The sequence below is a fragment of the Ailuropoda melanoleuca genome, chromosome 10 (genome assembly GCF_002007445.2).
Source record: "Ailuropoda melanoleuca isolate Jingjing chromosome 10, ASM200744v2, whole genome shotgun sequence".
Lineage (NCBI taxonomy): Eukaryota > Metazoa > Chordata > Mammalia > Carnivora > Ursidae > Ailuropoda > Ailuropoda melanoleuca.
The window spans coordinates 41,020,967-41,039,242 of NC_048227.1; the positions used below are offsets into that span (position 1 = coordinate 41,020,967).

Consider the following 18,276-nt stretch of genomic DNA (forward strand, 5'->3'; position numbering starts at 1 on the left):
ACAGTAACATTTCCAATACACAATTACGAGTTTATGGGGAACTCTATATACTAAGGGGCCAATTTCAATCAGTAAATCACTCCCCTAATTTTCACCCTCTTTACCGTGGCTAAGGAACAGCGTTGGTGACCCGAGTAAATGAAAAAAACTAAGTCATATTTCTCCAAATATAATTTAAATGTGGACTGATTTTCTTATAATTGCTAAGAATGAAACCCCTATAACATACTTTGAAATCTTAAAAAAATTACATTATGTTGGGCTTGAAATAAAAGAGCTACATCCCCAAGGTCAGTGGCTGAGGAGGCATCAGTGGCTTTGGTTTCTAGATTCTTTCTCCCGCCCCCATCCCCTTTTCCAAATTCAGCCTAGATACAGCACTGCCACCGCCGCCTTCGGGGCAAGGTGCGGGGGCGAGTAAGGAGCAGGGTGGGGGAGGTGGGGCTGAAACGGAACTTCATTGTTCGCGGGACCGACTCTTCCCGAAAGAGCCCGTTGGCAGCGCCTGCGCAGTGCGCGCTCTTTGTGCGGGGCTGCAGCAAGCTGGTTGTTTGTGTGTGTCTTTCGGAGGCCGTGGAGGGAGCGCCGGAGGGGCGTGGCCTGTTCAGTCGCATCCTGATTGGGCTCTTGGAGGGAGGTGGGCGGGCATAGGGCGGAGCTTCTGATAACAACACTCGGCGCTGAGGCTGAAGCTATTTGTTGCTGCGCCGCCACCGCCCGAACCATGGTCCGCGTTCCACTCGGGCTCTCTTAGCAGCAGCCGCCGCCGCCGCCGCCCTGTGATCGCTGGCTTCACTTCCTCCTTTTCTTCTTGCTGAGCCACTTTCCTCCTAGAGCTATGACCGTCGTCTCCGTCCCGCAGCGGGAGCCACTTGTCCTGGGCGGCCGCCTTGCGCCTCTGGGCTTTTCCGCCCGTGGTTACTTCGGGGCCCTCCCGATGGTGACCACGGCCCCGCCGCCTTTACCCCGAATCCCGGACCCCCGGGCACTGCCCCCCACCCTTTTCCTCCCTCACTTCCTAGGGGGAGACGGTCCCTGTCTGACCCCGCAGCCTCGCGCCCCTGCACCTCTGTCCAACTGTAGTCTAGCTACGGCGGGAGGCACCCCTCGGGCAGCGCCAAAGAAGCGGCGAAAGAAGAGGGTGCGGGCCAGCCCGGCGGGACAGCTGCCCAGCCGCTTCCATCAGTACCAGCAGCACCGGCCGAGCCTAGAGGGCGGGCGGAGCCCCGCGACTGGTCGGAGCGGAGCGCAGGAAGTCCCGGACCGGGCGGCCAATTCGGCCCCGGGTCCTGCGGCCGCAACCCAAACTGAGGAAGCGAGCCCTTTCCCTGGCCAGCTGCCGCCCGCGGTGCCCGGCCAACCCTCGTTCAAAAGAGAGGTAAGGGCCGCGAGGGGGACGTGGGGACTATTGAGGAGTTCTAGCCCTTAGACGGCTACGGACGGGCTCTGGAATTTGGGGCCCTGCACTGAGGGGTCGGGTGGGGGGGGCCGGGGTGAGGGGCTGCTGTTTACTCGGGAGGGAAGTTTCCGTGACGCCCGCTCGGTTCTAGCAGGGGGAAGAAGGGGGAGGGGGGAGGCATGCGCTGGCGCTGCTGATTGGCTCCCGGGAGCCAGCCAATGAGAGGGGTGGCTGCGCCCCAGCAACAGCCCCGATTTAGAAGGCTGGCGCTGTTCCAGGGGGTTTCGGTGTTCGGGCGCGCGGTGGGGTGGGGGATGGATGGGGACCGCGGGAGGCTGACGTCAGCGCGCGCTACGTGCGCCGCGCTTGGGCGCTCATGAAGGAGGTGAGGCCGTGTGGCCGTGGTAGGGGAAGGGGTGGGCGACCGCTTTCAGCTACTTTACCGTTGGTAGCTCCAAGACTAGTCGGGGGCGCGCGTGCACGCGCCCACCGCCCTGTTGTGGGCTTCGGAGTGGGCCACAAGCGGCTCGATTCCCCTTGGCTGGCTTTTTGCTGAGATGAGAGGTGCTCCGTGTGCCCAGCTGGGTTTCTGTCCTCGCTGGCCGACCTGCTTAGCTCTGCTTTAACTTTGAAAGTTGGCAGGAGCGGTGGTAGTTTTCTTTCAAACGGTAGTTTTTGCGAGCTAGTCTATTAGTTGAATGGAATTGTTCGCACTCTGTGCTGTAGTGGGCTTTATTAGTGGAAAGTACCTTTGTGTCCAGAATGATGAAACTTTGAAAAGTTCTAAGTTGAATTGACGTTAAGCCGCCCAATTGCCATGCTGTGGGGTTAGGATAAAATTAAAACTTAAACGAGATTAAATTGTTAAAATGATTTGAAATTAAGCTCTATAGCAAAATAAAACCTTGCAATTCCAAAGACGACTTCTGTCTCATGAGAAATGAAAGTAAGTGGGGCCCCTCGGTGGCTCAGTCGGTTGAGCGTCCGCCTTCGGCTCGTCGTCATCATCTCGGAGTCCTGGGATGCAGTCCCCGCGTTGGACTCTCTGCTCCGCGGGGAGTCTGCTCTCTCCCTGCTTGTGCTCTTTCTCTGACAAATAGATAAAGTCTTTTTTAAAAAAAGAAGTGGGCTCCTGGGTGGCTCAGTCGATTGAGCGTCTGCCTTAGGCTCTAGTAATGATCCCATCTCGGCGTTGGAGACTCCTACGGGGAGTCCGCCCTCTGCCACCCACCCCCCTTGTTGCTCGCTCGCTGTCGCAAAAGTAAATAAAATCTAAAAAAGTAAAACGTGACGTATTTTTTAAAAAGAAATGAAAGAAGTTACAGCCATTTCTTGTTGGGAGAATGTTGGACAGATTTGCAGGTTCTCTCTCGCTGTGCCCTTGGGAAAAAATCAGATTTGACCTCCGTGATTACGTATATTAGATTGAAGTTTTAAAATTCCATAGCCTTGAAATATTAGTGATACGCTAATAGCTTGCTTTTGTACTACTTGTTCCCTGGTTAGCAAGTAATAATTTTGTAGAACTGTTAAAACGGGGAACTCTGGCAGTTACATGGAATGTTACCTCGTGCCCTATTTTTGTATTTTTGTATCCCGCTTCTCTACCATATTACAAGTGTTGGAAGGGCAGTGATCTAATGAAGTACTTGATGCTTTTCCATCCGGTCATGGCTTCCTGTGATCACTTGAGTTAGGAAAGTGATTAGAATTGGTGTGGCAAAGTACTTGAAGCAGTTGTTAAACCAGGAAGTAGGGGCATGTGGAAACAATTTTCTGATCATATTTTTACTATAAATATATGTAACTGGGAAAGATGAATTAAAAAAGGGGTTAGTATTTAAATTTTTAATATTTAAATTTCTGAAATTTTGTTTTCAGAAACTGGGAGATAATTTTTCTGTGTACTTAGTAACTATTATCAAAACACTTTCTCACTTAAAATCTGGTTCCTCCTAATCAAATTTTTATCTGGAATAATTTTAGAAGGACTTGAGTAAAAGATGAATAGTAATCTTGAGCAGTTTTTATTTTTGACCAGACTAAGCCAATCAAAATGAAAGCATGCGAAGATTTCTTAGACCCATCCGAATGTAGTCACTGACACCTTTAGTTTGTATATGATTGAAAGGTAGCTCATTACTCTTCCTTAACATTTACAGAAAGATGAACTTGGGTTACTTTGGGTTTTCCCCTTTGACACTTCAGAACTGACTCCCTACATTGCATATTGGTGATGGTTATGATTTTATTTTTAGTAGTAAACTTAGATGCGTGCTTATTTGATAAGCGCAGTGAGCACGCACATGTTTAATCAAGACCGTAAACTAAAGTCCCAGGGAAGAAAACATTAAATACATGGTGTGAGGTTTGTGACTAATTTTTGTCATGAGACTGTATTCACTTTTATGTTCCTTGTCTTTGTAGGTTTTAAAATCAAAGATGGGAAAATCGGAGAAAATTGCCATTCCCCACGGCCAGCTTGTTCACGGCATACACTTGTGTGAACAACCAAAGATAAACAGACAGAAAAGCAAATATAACTTACCACTAACCAAGATCACCTCTGCAAAAAGAAATGAAAATAACTTTTGGCAGGATTCTGTTTCATCTGATTTAATCCAGAAGCAGGAAAAAAAGCCTTTTAAAAATACTGAGAACATTAAAAATATGCATTTGAAGAAATCAGCATTTCTAACTGAAGTGAACCAAAAGGAAAATTACGCTGGGGCAAAGTTTAGTGATCCACCTTCTCCTAGTGTTCTTCCAAAGCCGCCCAGTCACTGGATGGGAAGCACTATTGAAAACTCCAACCAAAATAGGGAGTTGATGGCAGTACACTTAAAAACTCTCCTAAAAGTTCAGACTTAGATCTCAGATTGCAGTATGTCTGTAAAACAGTTTTTTCAAAATCCCTGGACTCCTGAAAATTGGTACAGAAATGGAAATTTGCCTTGTAATATACAAGTGCAAAAGATGAGTTTAAAAAATTATAAACAACTTGTATTATATTTTATATTTTGTAAATACTGTATACCATGTATTATGTGTATATTGTTCCTACTTGAGAGGTACATTATAGTTTTGTTACGAAAGTATGTATTTTGCCCTACCCAAACGGTAGGCGTTTTGTATATATACAGTGGAGAAATTTTAAGCGTGCTAAGGCACATGGAAGACCGATTTATTTGCACAAGGTACTGAGATTTTTTTTAAAGAAACAGCTCTCTAATCTCAAGGTGAAGATCTAAATGTGAACAGTTTACGAATGCACTACTGAAGTTTGAATCTGTGGCACAATCATTGTAAACATGGGGTTTGTCTGTGTTTCGCTAAATTGATTTCTGCCTTCTAATCTGTAATTACTGGAAAACTCCTATTCCCATTTTTACCAAACTTAATTTCTGGTTTTTGGTTTATCCATTCAAATTTAAAATACCTCTAATTTTAATGCCAACAAAATTGGTTGTAATCAAATTTTGAAATAATAATATAATAATTTGGCCCCCCCTTTTATACTAGTCTTGACTCTGTGTGTGTGTCTTTCATGTTTGAATGTGTGACTAGGAGATGGATCTTAACTGTTCTATTTTACTGTCTTAGTATTATACTAATTGTCTTTCCTCTGAAATTTAGAGGGTCCAATAATGTAATGCTGCTACCTCTAAGGGGAGGAATTCCCCATTTTAACAATGGAAATGGTTGTGGTCAAAAGTACAACTGATTAGTTTATAACTTACAGTATACTTTTATACATGAACTGTTCCATAAGTACTATTTGATTTACCCTATAATTTCAATGAAAGAAAATGGCACTTGGTTTGGTTTACTAAATTTGTATTGCTTTTGAATGGTGGTTCTTGAAACAAAGCAAGCATAATTTAGATAGTAGGTGAAGATTTGGAAGTCTAGACCTTTGCTAAAAGGTAAATATGGTAGCTTATGTATTTTTACTTTAAAATTCAAACTTTGTTCTAAGATTCTAAAGCACTAGTTTTCCCTGTATGGTTTTTAGTTCTACAAAGCTGAAGTTTATCTTGCAACAAAAGGAGAGTTTTTTTTGAGTAGACCCGCAATACTTGACATATGAAAAGGGTATTCAGGGGGTATAAATGATTCTCTTAAGGTGAAATAGATGAGAAAGGTGCTACCATCCTTCCAAGAAAAGATAAATGGAAGAGTCTGTGTCTTGCACATTTGGTTCATACAGGTGGGGAGACTTTCGGCCTGTGCAAAGGTCGGTGGTATGGGCACAACCTTAGAGTCGTTATTGGTGAGCTGTGCCAGGAGGGTATGAAAACTGACATAGCCACCGCAAAATCTGAGCTCGTTCAAGTGCCTGCAGTCTGGTTTACACGGCACATACATAACCCAGCCAGCCATTCTTTGGCCCTGGCTGTAAAATGCTTCATTCTTGTATGTATGTAGAGAAAGCTATACTTAATACATAGAAGTTACATATAGCTTGCTTTAAAAAATGCATTTAGAGAAACTTAACAAAATACAGTAAGCTTTCGACCTTTCAAAATTTTTTAAGATTTTCTAAGTAAAGGAAATAGATTATAAAATAATCGGTTTTATGGTTTGACGAGTGAACAAAATTGTCTGAATTACACTACAGATGATACAGTGAAAAGGTATTAGCAAACTTGGAAGTCCAGTACTTTTGGTATTACAGTAAAATACTATTTAGCAGCCTTAGTCCCTTTGGATTGCTGTAACAATACTAAAGGTTGGGTAGCTTATAAATTTCTCACAGTTCATTGTCCAGGAAGTCCAAGATAAGGCACCAGCCGATTTGGTATCTGAGCGCCCACTTCATTGTTCACAGATGGGAAGTCTGAGTCACATGGCAGGAAGGTTGAGGGAGCTTTCTTGGGCCCCTTTTGTAAGGAGATTAATACCATTCACGAGGGTTCTGCCCTTATGTCCTGATCCCTTCCCAAGGTCTCCACCTTGTAATATCATTAATTATAGGTTAGGTCTCAACATAATTTATACTGTAGTGCAGGCCAATCCACTTAACCACCTGTATTTTTCTCCTACTGAAGTCTTCACTGAAACATTTTTCCTCCGACGTTCCTGTAACTGGTTTTGTAAAAAGCAAACACTTTGCAGTCACCAGCTTCAGGTATACATTTTAACTAGTAGTCTGGTAAAGGAGGCTCATAATTGCAAAAGGATGAAAGGTTTTTATGAGTGTAAATTAAGTTCTATAGTGAAGTGCCATTGCATATATTGGCATGTGAGGTATTTTATACTGAAGTGGCTTTTAGGTAAGTGTACAGTTTGATAATGTCAACTCCTAACACTGATAAAGTGACACATATGCTGATACAACACCATAGAACTCTTATTTGCATTAATCTTGGTGCTAAGTATTTTAGTGTCCTTGTAGGCAGATAAAGGAAAAAGGTAATAGAACATCAAATCGCAGTATTAAAAGATTGACAGGAACAATTCTTTTCAAACAATGTGGTTTGTAAGATAAAATACAAATTTTAAGATGGTTTATGTAGTTTATAAGTTAAAAGACGAAAATGTATTAGGCAAGTAGTCTATATTTTAGCTGGACCAGCATTCAGGTTTTAGATTTTTGTTTTTAAGATTTTGAGAGTGTGAGGGGAGGGGAGAGGGAGAAGCAGGCTCCCTGTTGAACAAGGAGCTGATCCCAGAACCCTGGGATCAATGACCTGAGCTGAAAGCAGACGCTTAACGGACTGAGCCACCCAGGTGCCTCACCATTCAGGTTTTTAGGCATATAGTTGACCTTTGAATAACATGTGTTTGAACTGTGTTGGTCCACTTACACATGAGTTTATATAGTACAGTACTATATTTTTTTCATTTTTTTCTCTAGCTCACTTTATTGTAAGATTACAGAATATAGTATATAGAATATATGTTAAATTGACTTACCAGGCTCCTGGTCAGCAGGCAATTAATAGTTAAGTTTTGGGGGAATCAAATGTTATATGTGGATTTTTGCACAGGAGTTGGTACCCCAAAACCCCATGTTATTCAGGGGTCAACTGGACTACGTAATCTCCCCTTCATGATATTTGTATAAATAGTGCTATACAAATGTGGGACTTAAATGGGATCCATTCGTGCCACACTTGGGGAAAACCATTTGTATTTCTCTTACATGTGATTTCAAACTAAAAAGCCCATGTTACCTGCTTTTGTCATTACCTGCTCTCTGTAAAAGCCCTATCTCAACTTTTGGTGTTGAGAAGGAACAAAACCTAGACTCTATCCCTGTGCTTCTCCCCCTCAGCATCAGGCCCCAGAATGGACCTGGGACAGCTGGCAGTCCACCCAAGATGGTGAAATTAAGATTGTGTGGAGCTGTGGCTGTGGTAGGCTAGACTCTGGATGCCCTGTCCCTCAATCCCCAGCATGTTCTCAAAAGCATTTAGATGTCTAGGAGAGGGTTTGGGTTGTCCTGGCTCAAAGCCACCCACCTCTGCCTTATTCCTCGTTCTTCCGGAAATGTTGGGGGGGGGGAGATAGTAAATGGCTTGAGATTACAAAAAAGGGGGGCTGCTTTTGAGATTAAGGAGGCCTTCGAGAGGTATACAGATAAATTTTGAGTGGGGACATCAGTTCTAGAAAAGAAGGGAAGTTTAAAGAAGGAAGGGAACTTTATTTGATGTTCACATTTTGTATGACGCTCCATTCCTGCTCACAAAGATGCAAGTACCTTCTTCACAAATAGTTGGGAAAACTCGTTTTAGAAGTTCAGACCGTAGTTTGAAAATTCCTTCAATATTTAGTCACCATTTTTAATTTTTTCTAGTAATGTGTTGTAAATATTAAAACTAATGGGTTGCCTTAGATCTGACCTCTTTCTCAGTCTGATTCCAGAAAATGGTTCATTCTTGCACAGGTTTGGTAACACATTTCTGTATAAGATTATAAAAATTTCTAACAAACTAATACAGAGTCCCTGTCTTTTAGAAAATAAAATTCTCAGCACCGCTCCCTGCCCTTGTTTGACATTTCTCAGCTCCTTTGTGACGTTTCTGAGCAGCATGTCTACAGTTTAATGTGTGGCGGCTTATGTGTGAGGTATGTTCACGAAATACAAAGATAAATGGCGGAGCTGAAAGTTTACAGGTGGCTGGGGAAGAAATGACATATAACATACAAGCTTCATTTCCCCTTCCCTACGACAAATGCCTGAAGAGGTGAAAAAAGTAAAGTCGTTTCTTCCAGGAGGTAATGATGAATTCTGGAGAGTAGAGATTGTCTAGTTGGGAACCTGACACCTTAGAAGTAGCATTGAGTTGGGTCTTACGGTATTTGACATAGTGTTTGATATGTAAAGAGAAGGAAAATATTTGTCAGAGGTAAAAGTGTAGACAGTGGTGTAAATAGAAGTGGGGTATCCAGTAGCTCAAGACAAGTGCAAAGAACATAAAATATATTGAAAGGTGTACTGTGGTAACAACCTGAGGGTCTTGAATGTCATAAGAGTTGCAACTCGATTCTGCAAGCACGCAGAACCATCCAAGGTTTGTGAGCAAGGGAAAGATTCCTGTTTCAAAAAGAAATCAGGTGCAAATATGGAGAACAGTTTGGAAAGGGAAAGCTTGAGGAAAAAGAATTTGTTGGTACTTTAAAATCAGAGAAATGAGCCTAAGGACATTGTTGGAGGAAACACCCAGGCATGGACTTAACTTGGGAGATGTTTTGAAGGTAGAATTAAGAATTGAGCAACTGCATGGAGGGTAAGAAAAGAGTTTTTAAATTGGGCAATTAGGAAGACAAAGCTAGCAATTAGGGAACTCTGGAGGGGGATCCAAATTACAGAGGAAGGCAGTTTTAATTTGCATGTTGAACGTTGTGGGGTGTGTAGGATATCCACACGGAGTAGAAGACAGGTGAGACCCAGAAGTACGGTTTGGGTAATAGTGCACAGAAGCCCTAATTGCAACACGAAGATGGAACTGAAATACTTTGTCTTCATGTAGCCTCTTTCTCTCACAGGTTTAAAACCTTTACCAGTGCTCTTGACCTCATCCTTTCTAAACTTCACCTATGACTGTAAATTAGTTATTGAATTAAAAAGTATTTCCTCTGGAGGCACCTGGGTGGCACGGGCAGTTCAGCATGGACTCTTGGTTTCGGCCCGGGTCGTGATCTCAGGGTCATGAGATCTAGCCCCACCTCAAGCCCCACCTCAAGCCCCAGGTCTGGGCTCAGCGCTGTGTGGAGCCTGCTTGAAATTCTCTCGCCCTCCCCCTCTGCCCCTTCCACTCCTGCACGCTCGCTCACTTCTTCTCTCAAACAAATAAATCTTTTTTAAAAAAAGTTATTTCCTCTGAAACTGTTAAATGGTGGTTGGATCTCTACCTACGTGTAAAAGTCTATGTTAGGAGATAGTTCCAATTCAAGTTCTGAATTCCGATAGCAGGGGCCCTATTTGGTGAAGGGAGCAATAAAGTTTATTTCCTTTTTGTTAGTTCAAGATTTCAAACTAGGTAAAACTGACATTTTGTAACTTTTTAAAAAAGTAATCTCTACCCACGTTGTGAGACTCAAAACTCACGACCCCAAGATCAAGACTTGCATGCTCTGCTGTCTGAGCCAGGGTGCCCCCAGCCTTTTATACTTCTGTTTCTCTTCTTGTGCATCTCCCATCTCCTAATGACCCTCCATTATGTTGCTGAACACACTATCCTTTATTTAGAGGTTGGAAGTCTCCCCAGTTCCCATGTCCTCTGTGCATTTGGTACCTGCTTCAGGTATCAAAGGGAATCAAACACATGTACTTAACACTTGCGTGTGGAAAGGCTGATAGTCTCATCATCCTCCCATATATATTTAAGCTTTTGAAAGACATTGCTGAACTAAATGCATTTTAAAATCACAGGCCTGCCTTGCTGAGCGTCTGATCTCTGAGTTAACTCCTCATAGTTGTTCTTTTGTATTTCCTTTTCTCCTGAATCCATAAATCTTTCAAAAACCCCAAAATAACAAGTTTGCAAGTGGAAAGAGGAGGTCTGTGTTGTGAGATGAGATGGCAGGAGTGTGTAAATACAAATCATGTGTAATTCAGAAACTAGTTTTTAAATTAGGAAATTTGAGAGTACATTTTATAGAATGCTATTTATCAACACATAAAAATTTAACCTTTGAAAGAAACTTTCTTGAAAGTTTTAGATAGGATTCTCTGAAGGTATGGGGTAGATAGAGTTTGGTTTTATTTATTTATTTATTTTTCCTAAGGGTTAGGGATCATCTATTTTGTGCTTCAACTAAACCCCTTTTCTTTAAATCAGATTGTTTTGAATTAATCTCTGACAGTTTGCAGATTAAGTTACTTTTCATATCCTTTGCAGTTATCTTGGAATTCTAAATTAAATATGCTGAAATGTATAAGTAATGTCCCTAACACCCAGGAATTGTATTTGTCAAACTTAAACTTGTGCTATAACCTGAAATAGAATTACAACTTAAGGTTTATAAACGGTGTTGCATTTACTGAGGGTTCATTGCTGAGATCTTAGAATTCATTTTCTAAAGCAGGGTTTATAGTAATGTTCCTTAGTGTAGAATCGGTGACACAAATTTAAAGTTCTTTCCGTTAGAGGAATAGTTTATCATAGATGATGAGGCATTAATTACAGTCTCTGAATTGAGTAATGGTAGAAAGAAGAAATGGGAGGACTGGCAGAAGCAACCTACATAGAAAATCATACGCACGTTTGTCAAAGGAGGCTACGTGTTCTCTTCAAGCTCCATTCAATTAGATCATGTACTGCGCACATATAATAGCTTAAAAGATATTGATAAGCAATAATGATGAAAATACTTCATTTCTCTAGTAATTCACAAATAACTTTTATGTATAAGAAAGGATTCAGAAAAGTAATTTTTCCTAATACATAAAGTGACAGAAAATATGTGGTATTTTATATCTGGTTGTAAAGATAATAGATACTAATCAAATGCCTCCAAAGCTGGTCATGTATACATAGCTCCTCCTAAATTATTACAGAGAGTTCCTTTTTGCTAAAATTAGAGATTAACCTGATTAGTTGTCAAAACCAAATTACAAATGTGTTCTTGGCAGTCAGGAATCTTGAGGAGGGGATGGCAGGTAGAAGACGTTTTGACGACTTTTGATTATTTCCAACATGCAAATGTTTGATTTAAATTGAACTCAAAATTTCCTTCTAACAGGAAGATCTTTAAATAGGAAGATTATTATTGTACTGTACTTAGGAACATCAAATCATAGAGAGCTTTGGTTCTTTCTGTCAAAACCGTGGAGGGGCGCCTGGGTGGCTCAGCTGGTTGGGCGTCTGCCTTCGGCTCAGGTCATGATCCCAGGGTCTTGGGATTGAGCCCTGCGTCAGGCTCCCTGCTCAGCGGGGAACCTGCTTTTCCCTCTCCCTCTGCCTGCCGCTCTCTCTGCTTGTGCGCTCGCTGACAAATAAATAAACAGTCTTAAAAAACAAAACAAAACAAAACCTTGGAGATCTACAATATTGGGGATCATCCTGCTGTGAAATAAAGGCTGTCAACAGTTGGAATTACCCTTACTCTTTAAGTGATCTGGCATTTATTGCTCTCAAATTTTAGAATGAAAGGGTTAATATCAAAGATCACATTGCCCTTTTCCATTAGCTTTCCAAGGGTCCTACTCACTGTATACTCCTTAATCATCAGTGTCTATTAAGTTCCTTTAATCTGATGCTTGAGACCAGAATCTAAATTTCAAAAGAAAAAGAGAATTAGGTTCGGGAAAGTTATTCAACTAAGATTTTCTGATGACTCTAGCTAATTGGAATACCCTACTTACAAACACCCAGTTTTCAAAATCTTACTGTTAAATTCAAAATAATTGGAAAAAAAATGGATATATATGTGATAAAGCAAGTATAATTTACTGTTAATTGTAGAATTTAGGTAGTGGGTATATGGGTGTTCACTGTAAAATTATTTTTTCTTTACTAGAGTTTTGTAACAAAATGTTAATAGAATTTGGGAAGATTAAAGTTGTTCTACTAGCTCACTCCAACATTCGATGTAAGTGGAGTACATGCCAATAATTCTAAAAGCTTACATGTAGCATACAACACAAATCATCTTTTGAGGTTGTAAAATGTAAATCTCCTGAATGTTTTCCTTTGCACTTTCAAGTAGTCTGTTAGTTGGTTATCACACTTCTAATAGAACAACTCTAGTTAATGACTGAAACACCAAAGCCATTGTAAATAAGAACTGAAAGATTAGGGAGAGGAAAATGTATTTAAGCATTGGCTTATTTGGGAAATGTGACAGTCAACATTTAATATTAATGTTGACATAAATGTTAATGCTTGAAGAAGCTTTAATTAGGGAGGATAAAGAGGTAGATGGAAACTTACAAAGATTCTGAAGGGTATTTATAATAGCTGCCCGTGGTTTGAGAGAAAAGCTAAAGAAATTATCTAAAGTGGAACAACTTGAACTTTAAGCAGTGAAAGGAAATATGTATGTATGACTCCCAAAAGAGAAGAAAGGGGATGGCTGAAGAGCTGGTTAGCCCTGAAATGATTAGGGAGTAGGAGGGCATGGGGGTATAAAACTCTTATCTCTTGGTTGGTTCCTACTCTTTAAAGCCTTTAAGGCTGAATTAATACCAGTGGTGCTAATGGAAAGCTCAGAGTATTTAAAATTAATCCTTAAAAGATGTAGTTCCACTTTCCATGATAGACATAATTCATATAAAAACCATAATTTTAGTCAAAATAGAGAGGGTGGACAAAATATGTTCAACAAAACCTCTTAAAGAGTTATATTTGATTACTGACAGGCAGGTCAGACCTCTGTATAAAGTGCTTTTCATATGAGATATTTTAGAATAAAAATTTTTCATCCATCATGTTTTTAAGTGTTTTTTTTTTTAAACCCTCGTTTAGTAGATTGAATGCTAACAGGAGGGAATTACAAAGTAGAAAATACCAAAAATGGTTCAACTTCATATATCCATTAAAAATTGTAAGGAATATCTTAACAAAACTAGAACATTAGTATTTTTAATTCAGCTACATTTAATATTTTAAGGTCATAATGTGAAGGTTTACTGTCAATGATGAATATCGATGTTTTTCTGTAAGATTCTTATGAAATCGTATAAATATTTCACGATGTGTTAAAGTAAACTTAAATACCATTTCTTCTTATTTTTAAAATATAAGATTTCCCAGGAAAGTCTGACCAGTTGTATAGCTTACGTCAATTTTGAAAAAGACTTCAACAGAATACTTTTCTCAAGTTGTGAAGTATTATTTTCACAAAGCAGATACTGCCTGCCTCACCAATGTAACAGGAGTGATTCTTAATCCCCCTCAAAAGTTATTACAATTTATTTACTTAATTTACTATTAAAAGAAATAGGCTATCACTTGGTGCTTGGAAGACTATTTTATTTTTTTTTAAGATTTGATTGATTGATTGATTGATTGATTTAGGGAGAGCCCACATGGGCAGGGGGAGGGACACAGGGAGAGAGGGAGAGAGCCCAACTTGGGGCTTGATCCCAGGACCCTGATACATCACGACCTGAACTGAAATCAAGAGTTGGACACTTAACTGACTGAGCCACCCAGGTACCCTTGGAAGACTATTTTATACCGAGATTTTTCTTGAATCTAAAATCAACTTAACAGCATTTTAAGTCTCTATCATTAGGATAAGCTAAGAAACCTAGAATGTAGTCATTTCTTTAGAAAACAGGTGGTCATAGCAAAGAATTCTGGTTTTCCTCAATCTCCCTCTATGAAGCTCTTTCTAAAAAGTGTATAGTACTTAGGCATTTAGTTCACAGAATTAGGAACTAGAGAGGTAGTTATTTTGCTTTGTGTTTCGATTACACTTTTTCTGAGAAACTACTCATCCTACACATAGGATCAAACCGTAATGAACATGCAATCAGTCCATTTCTATGACTAAGTACTAATTACTGGCTAGGCATTCTCTCATCAGAAGAGACTGACCCTTTAAATTTTTTGTCAGTGTTATGAAAGAAATTAAGATAATCTTGATTTTAATTTGTAATCTATTTACTATAAACATGTAAGTTGAATATGGTGTTTTGAATTCTATGAACCATAGACTTTTTTTTTAAGATTTTATTTGTTGAGATAGAAAGCATGGCGGGGGGGGGAGGGTGCAGGGGGCAGAGGGTGAGGGCAAAGCAGGCCCTCCACTGAGGAGGGAGCCTGACCCAGGGCTCCATCCCAAGATCATGACCTGAGCTGAAGGTAGATGCTTAACTGACTGAGCCACTCAGGAGCCCCAAAGTTGCCAAAAATCACCTACTTTTATTTAAGATTTTGTCAGAGACGGAGAGCACAAGCAGAGGGAGCAGCAGGCAGAGGGAACAGCAGACTCTCCGCTGAGCAAGGAGCCCGATGCGGGAATCAATCCCAGGACCCTGGGATCATGACCTGAGCCAAAGGTAGCTGCTTAACTGATGGAGCCACCCAGGCGCCCCAAAATCACCTTTTAAAAAACAGTAACCATCAGTCTACTTAGCACCCAACTACCTCCACAAGTTGATACTATTTATCTTAATAAGTTCAGAGTTGCAGTATATTCCTAGAATATAAGATTCATATAGCCTTTTCCCCCAAAAGAATAAAAACATGACAATTTTGGGGAGAAAATGCTACTGATGGGGTATAATAGTCCATATATTTTATTCCAATCTTTCACATAATATGGTATGTCATTATTATATTAACTTGAGAAGTTGAATCAAAAGTGTTACGTCTAACAGAGAGTACATTTCCAAAAAACCTTCTTGACCCAATTATGTTTATGTTTAATTTGCTTATTTTTATAAACATCTTTTTCAAGGTACCCAAGACATAAATTTTCTAGAAGGCCTAAATTGACCCTAGAAACCAGTGCCAGAGTTCATGATATGATCCTAAATACCCTATTCATCAAGGGAGGGATTTAGATGCTAAGGTGCAGAATCCTCATTTAATACATGAAAATGTTTCTAGTCAAATAGAGATTAAGTTCTGACTCAAAACTCATGTCTCACTGAACCACACTGGTCCTTAAACTCTTGCAAGTCATGGACTTGTTTGAAACTCTACAGGGCCTAGACCTAAAGTTTTGTTTCCATGATGCCAATTAACATCTCTGCACCAGACCATACTAAGTACCATGTGTGTGTTTTTCCTAAGTAAACTCTACCCTCTACCTCAACGTGGGACTCAAAACTCACCACCCCAAGATTCAGAGTCACATGCTCTACCAACTGAGCCAGTCAAGTGCCCCTATGTAGCATATATTTACCCACATGCAGATACTCCAAATATTCTACACCCTGTCTGAAAAACAAATTTTAATGTTTAATTCTAAGAAATTACAATTTTAATATAGTTTAGAGGAATTGTAAAAGTATTTCTAAATACTTCTTCAAATTTTTATTAATTTTGCCTCTTGCAATGGGATGAGAATAAAGGCAGACATTCTTACTTGTAATAAACAGTTGTACCTCAAGTAAACACTACAAATAATATATAAAGTCCTGAAATTAATTTTTTTAAAGATTTACTTGCGAGAGAGAGCACAAATGGGAAGGAGGAGCATAGGGAGAGGGAGAAAATAGACTCCCTGCTGAGCACAGAGCCTGATGCAGGACTCCATCCCAGGACCCTATGACCATAAACTGAGCTGAAGGCAGACACGTCACCGACTGAGCCACCCAGGTGCCCCAAAATTAGTTCTTTTCATTTAAAAATAAGCTAGCCCAGTGCAACACGAAATCCTAGGCTTCAAATAAAAAATTTGGTATATTCCACTGTTTGCAGCTCCAAGTATCAGCTGCTATACAGAATTTTTTTTTTTTAAAGATTGTATTTATTTGAGAGTGAACAAGAGAACACAAGCCAGGAGGTGGAGTGGAGGGGGAGAAGCAGAGGAAGCAGACTCCCTGCTGGGCAGGAAGCCTGACGTGGGGCTCAATCCCAGCACCCTCATGACCTGAGCTGAAGGCAGACGCTTAACTGACTGAGCCACCCAGGTGCCCCCAGGAATTGTGTATTATTCATGGGGAGAAAGAAAACAAACAGCTGTAGTGGCCATTTTTATTTTCTTTCACATTAAGTTACTCTCTGACCCTGAACAAATGTAGACAGGCAGTTCTCCTACACTAAACTTGGGAAGTAGCTGAGTAAATATATTATCTTTAAAGGAAATGGTCACAGATGTGTAAAACATTTGCTTTATTTATTAACAGTCTTATCCTAAGTATCCTCTCCTAAATGGTCCAAGAAACAATTCTATAACAAAAGTGAATTCTAGAATAGAGATATACCCAGAAGACAATTTCTCAAGGAACCAGCACAATTGTCAATTTCCACTTAGTCACAGAACCCATTTACACTGAAAGCTTAAAATCATTTATTTTCCTAATTCTATTTTCTCCTTTCCCTCTAAACATTACCTTAGTTTAGCATATATCTGTCAAAGATTTCTCTTCCAAAAAGCACAACAGTCAGGGAGAGGCTGTCTGAAGCCCAGCCACTCCCCACTCCCAAGTCTAATAGTGTGTGACTTTGTGGGTATCACTGACCCTCTCTGCCATCTCATTTTTCTTATCTGCAGTGGTATTTATGTCCTACAGCTGTTGTGATGATGCATGAATAATGTAAACCTTATAGAGCAGTGCCAAGTAAATGCTCAAAAAAGTTTGAACTATTATCATTCCAGTTTTTCCATCAAGTCAAATACTACCCTCCTACGCAGCCTAAAGATTACAATGGAAAACCAAATCAGAGCTAAATCAAAGGATAAGCATCTTCAGAAATACCACCGTATTAACTTTTGACTAAGATATAATCAAATGCAAAGTATAGACACTATAATCAATTCCTACTTAGTACTTCAAATTAATGCATATATGTGTGGATAAACCCAAACATTTATTTAGAAAATATAAAACAGTACTATTAATATTTGTCTGTTCTTTCTTTGGACTGTCCTTTAGATTTTCAACAGTGCCACATAATTTTATGACTAAACTTTATCACAGCTGAACACTTCAAAGCGTTGTAGTTTTGAAATAAATTTTGCTATTATTAAGTAAAATGTATTCAGAAAGTACTGTACAGTTTACATGAATTTATGGTACTTGTCCAAATATTACCAGCATATAAATTATTTTGTAAAGTTGTTTCTTACATAGGGTCTAAAATGCAAAGAAACGTGGAATTTGTATTTAAAAAAAATAGAAGCAACACTGGCTCCTATATGCCAAAAATATAAGACAGATTTTTTTCTTAAGCACTCTAGTTACAAATATTAACTATATGGGCTGAGAACTTTTAATTTTCAATATACTTCAACAAAGTACACAAGTGGAACTCTATAAATATATCCCCTATAATAATCATATGCAAAACCATTTTATCACAAATACTACCAAAACCCTCTGAAAAACGTAAACTACAAACACATTTTTAAAGAAATTGTTTTAACAACTACAAAAGCAATATCAATAAAGTTATTTGGTTTATAAAAATGAAGGGCAGTGTGAAGTAAATCTGAATACCACAAAGCTTATTGAGGATGCAGTCTTGAATTCCTTAATACAAGATACTAAACACTTTGAAAAATAACAGGACTTATTCTATACAATTTAAAGTCTTGAGCTGGAATTCCACAAAAAAGAAAAAATTAAGCAGTAGATGAAAAGTAGGTTATGTAGAAATAATGTTATAAAATGTGATTTTTATACAAAATGTACCACGCTTCAAATGCATAAGGCTTAATATGAGTATTTTTGGATTATGAGTGCCACACATAATTTTTTAGTCTCCAATCATTCAAAATTCAGTATTTTTAAAACGTTTTGATAT

The 18,276-nt window shown here is 39.6% G+C and overlaps 1 protein-coding gene across 1 annotated transcript; it reads left to right on the plus strand.

Moving 5' to 3' along the window:
* The first annotated feature begins 690 nt into the window (after positions 1 to 690).
* PNRC1 (proline rich nuclear receptor coactivator 1) lies at positions 691 to 13,277 on the plus strand. The gene is made up of 2 exons (XM_011229213.3): positions 691 to 1,378; positions 3,827 to 13,277. The coding sequence occupies exons 1-2, from the start codon at positions 839 to 841 to the stop codon at positions 4,268 to 4,270; spliced, it is 984 nt and encodes a 327-aa protein (XP_011227515.2). The 5' UTR covers positions 691 to 838; the 3' UTR covers positions 4,271 to 13,277.
* Positions 13,278 to 18,276: the final 4,999 nt, after the last annotated feature.

Bases quoted from the DNA above. Each gene is read 5' to 3' on its own strand.
- PNRC1 (XM_011229213.3), top strand. From the start codon at position 839: ATGACCGTCGTCTCCGTCCCGCAGCGGGAGCCACTTGTCCTGGGCGGC. The intron at 1,379-3,826 runs GTAAGGGCCGCG...TTGTCTTTGTAG, and splicing joins AACCCTCGTTCAAAAGAGAG to GTTTTAAAATCAAAGATGGG.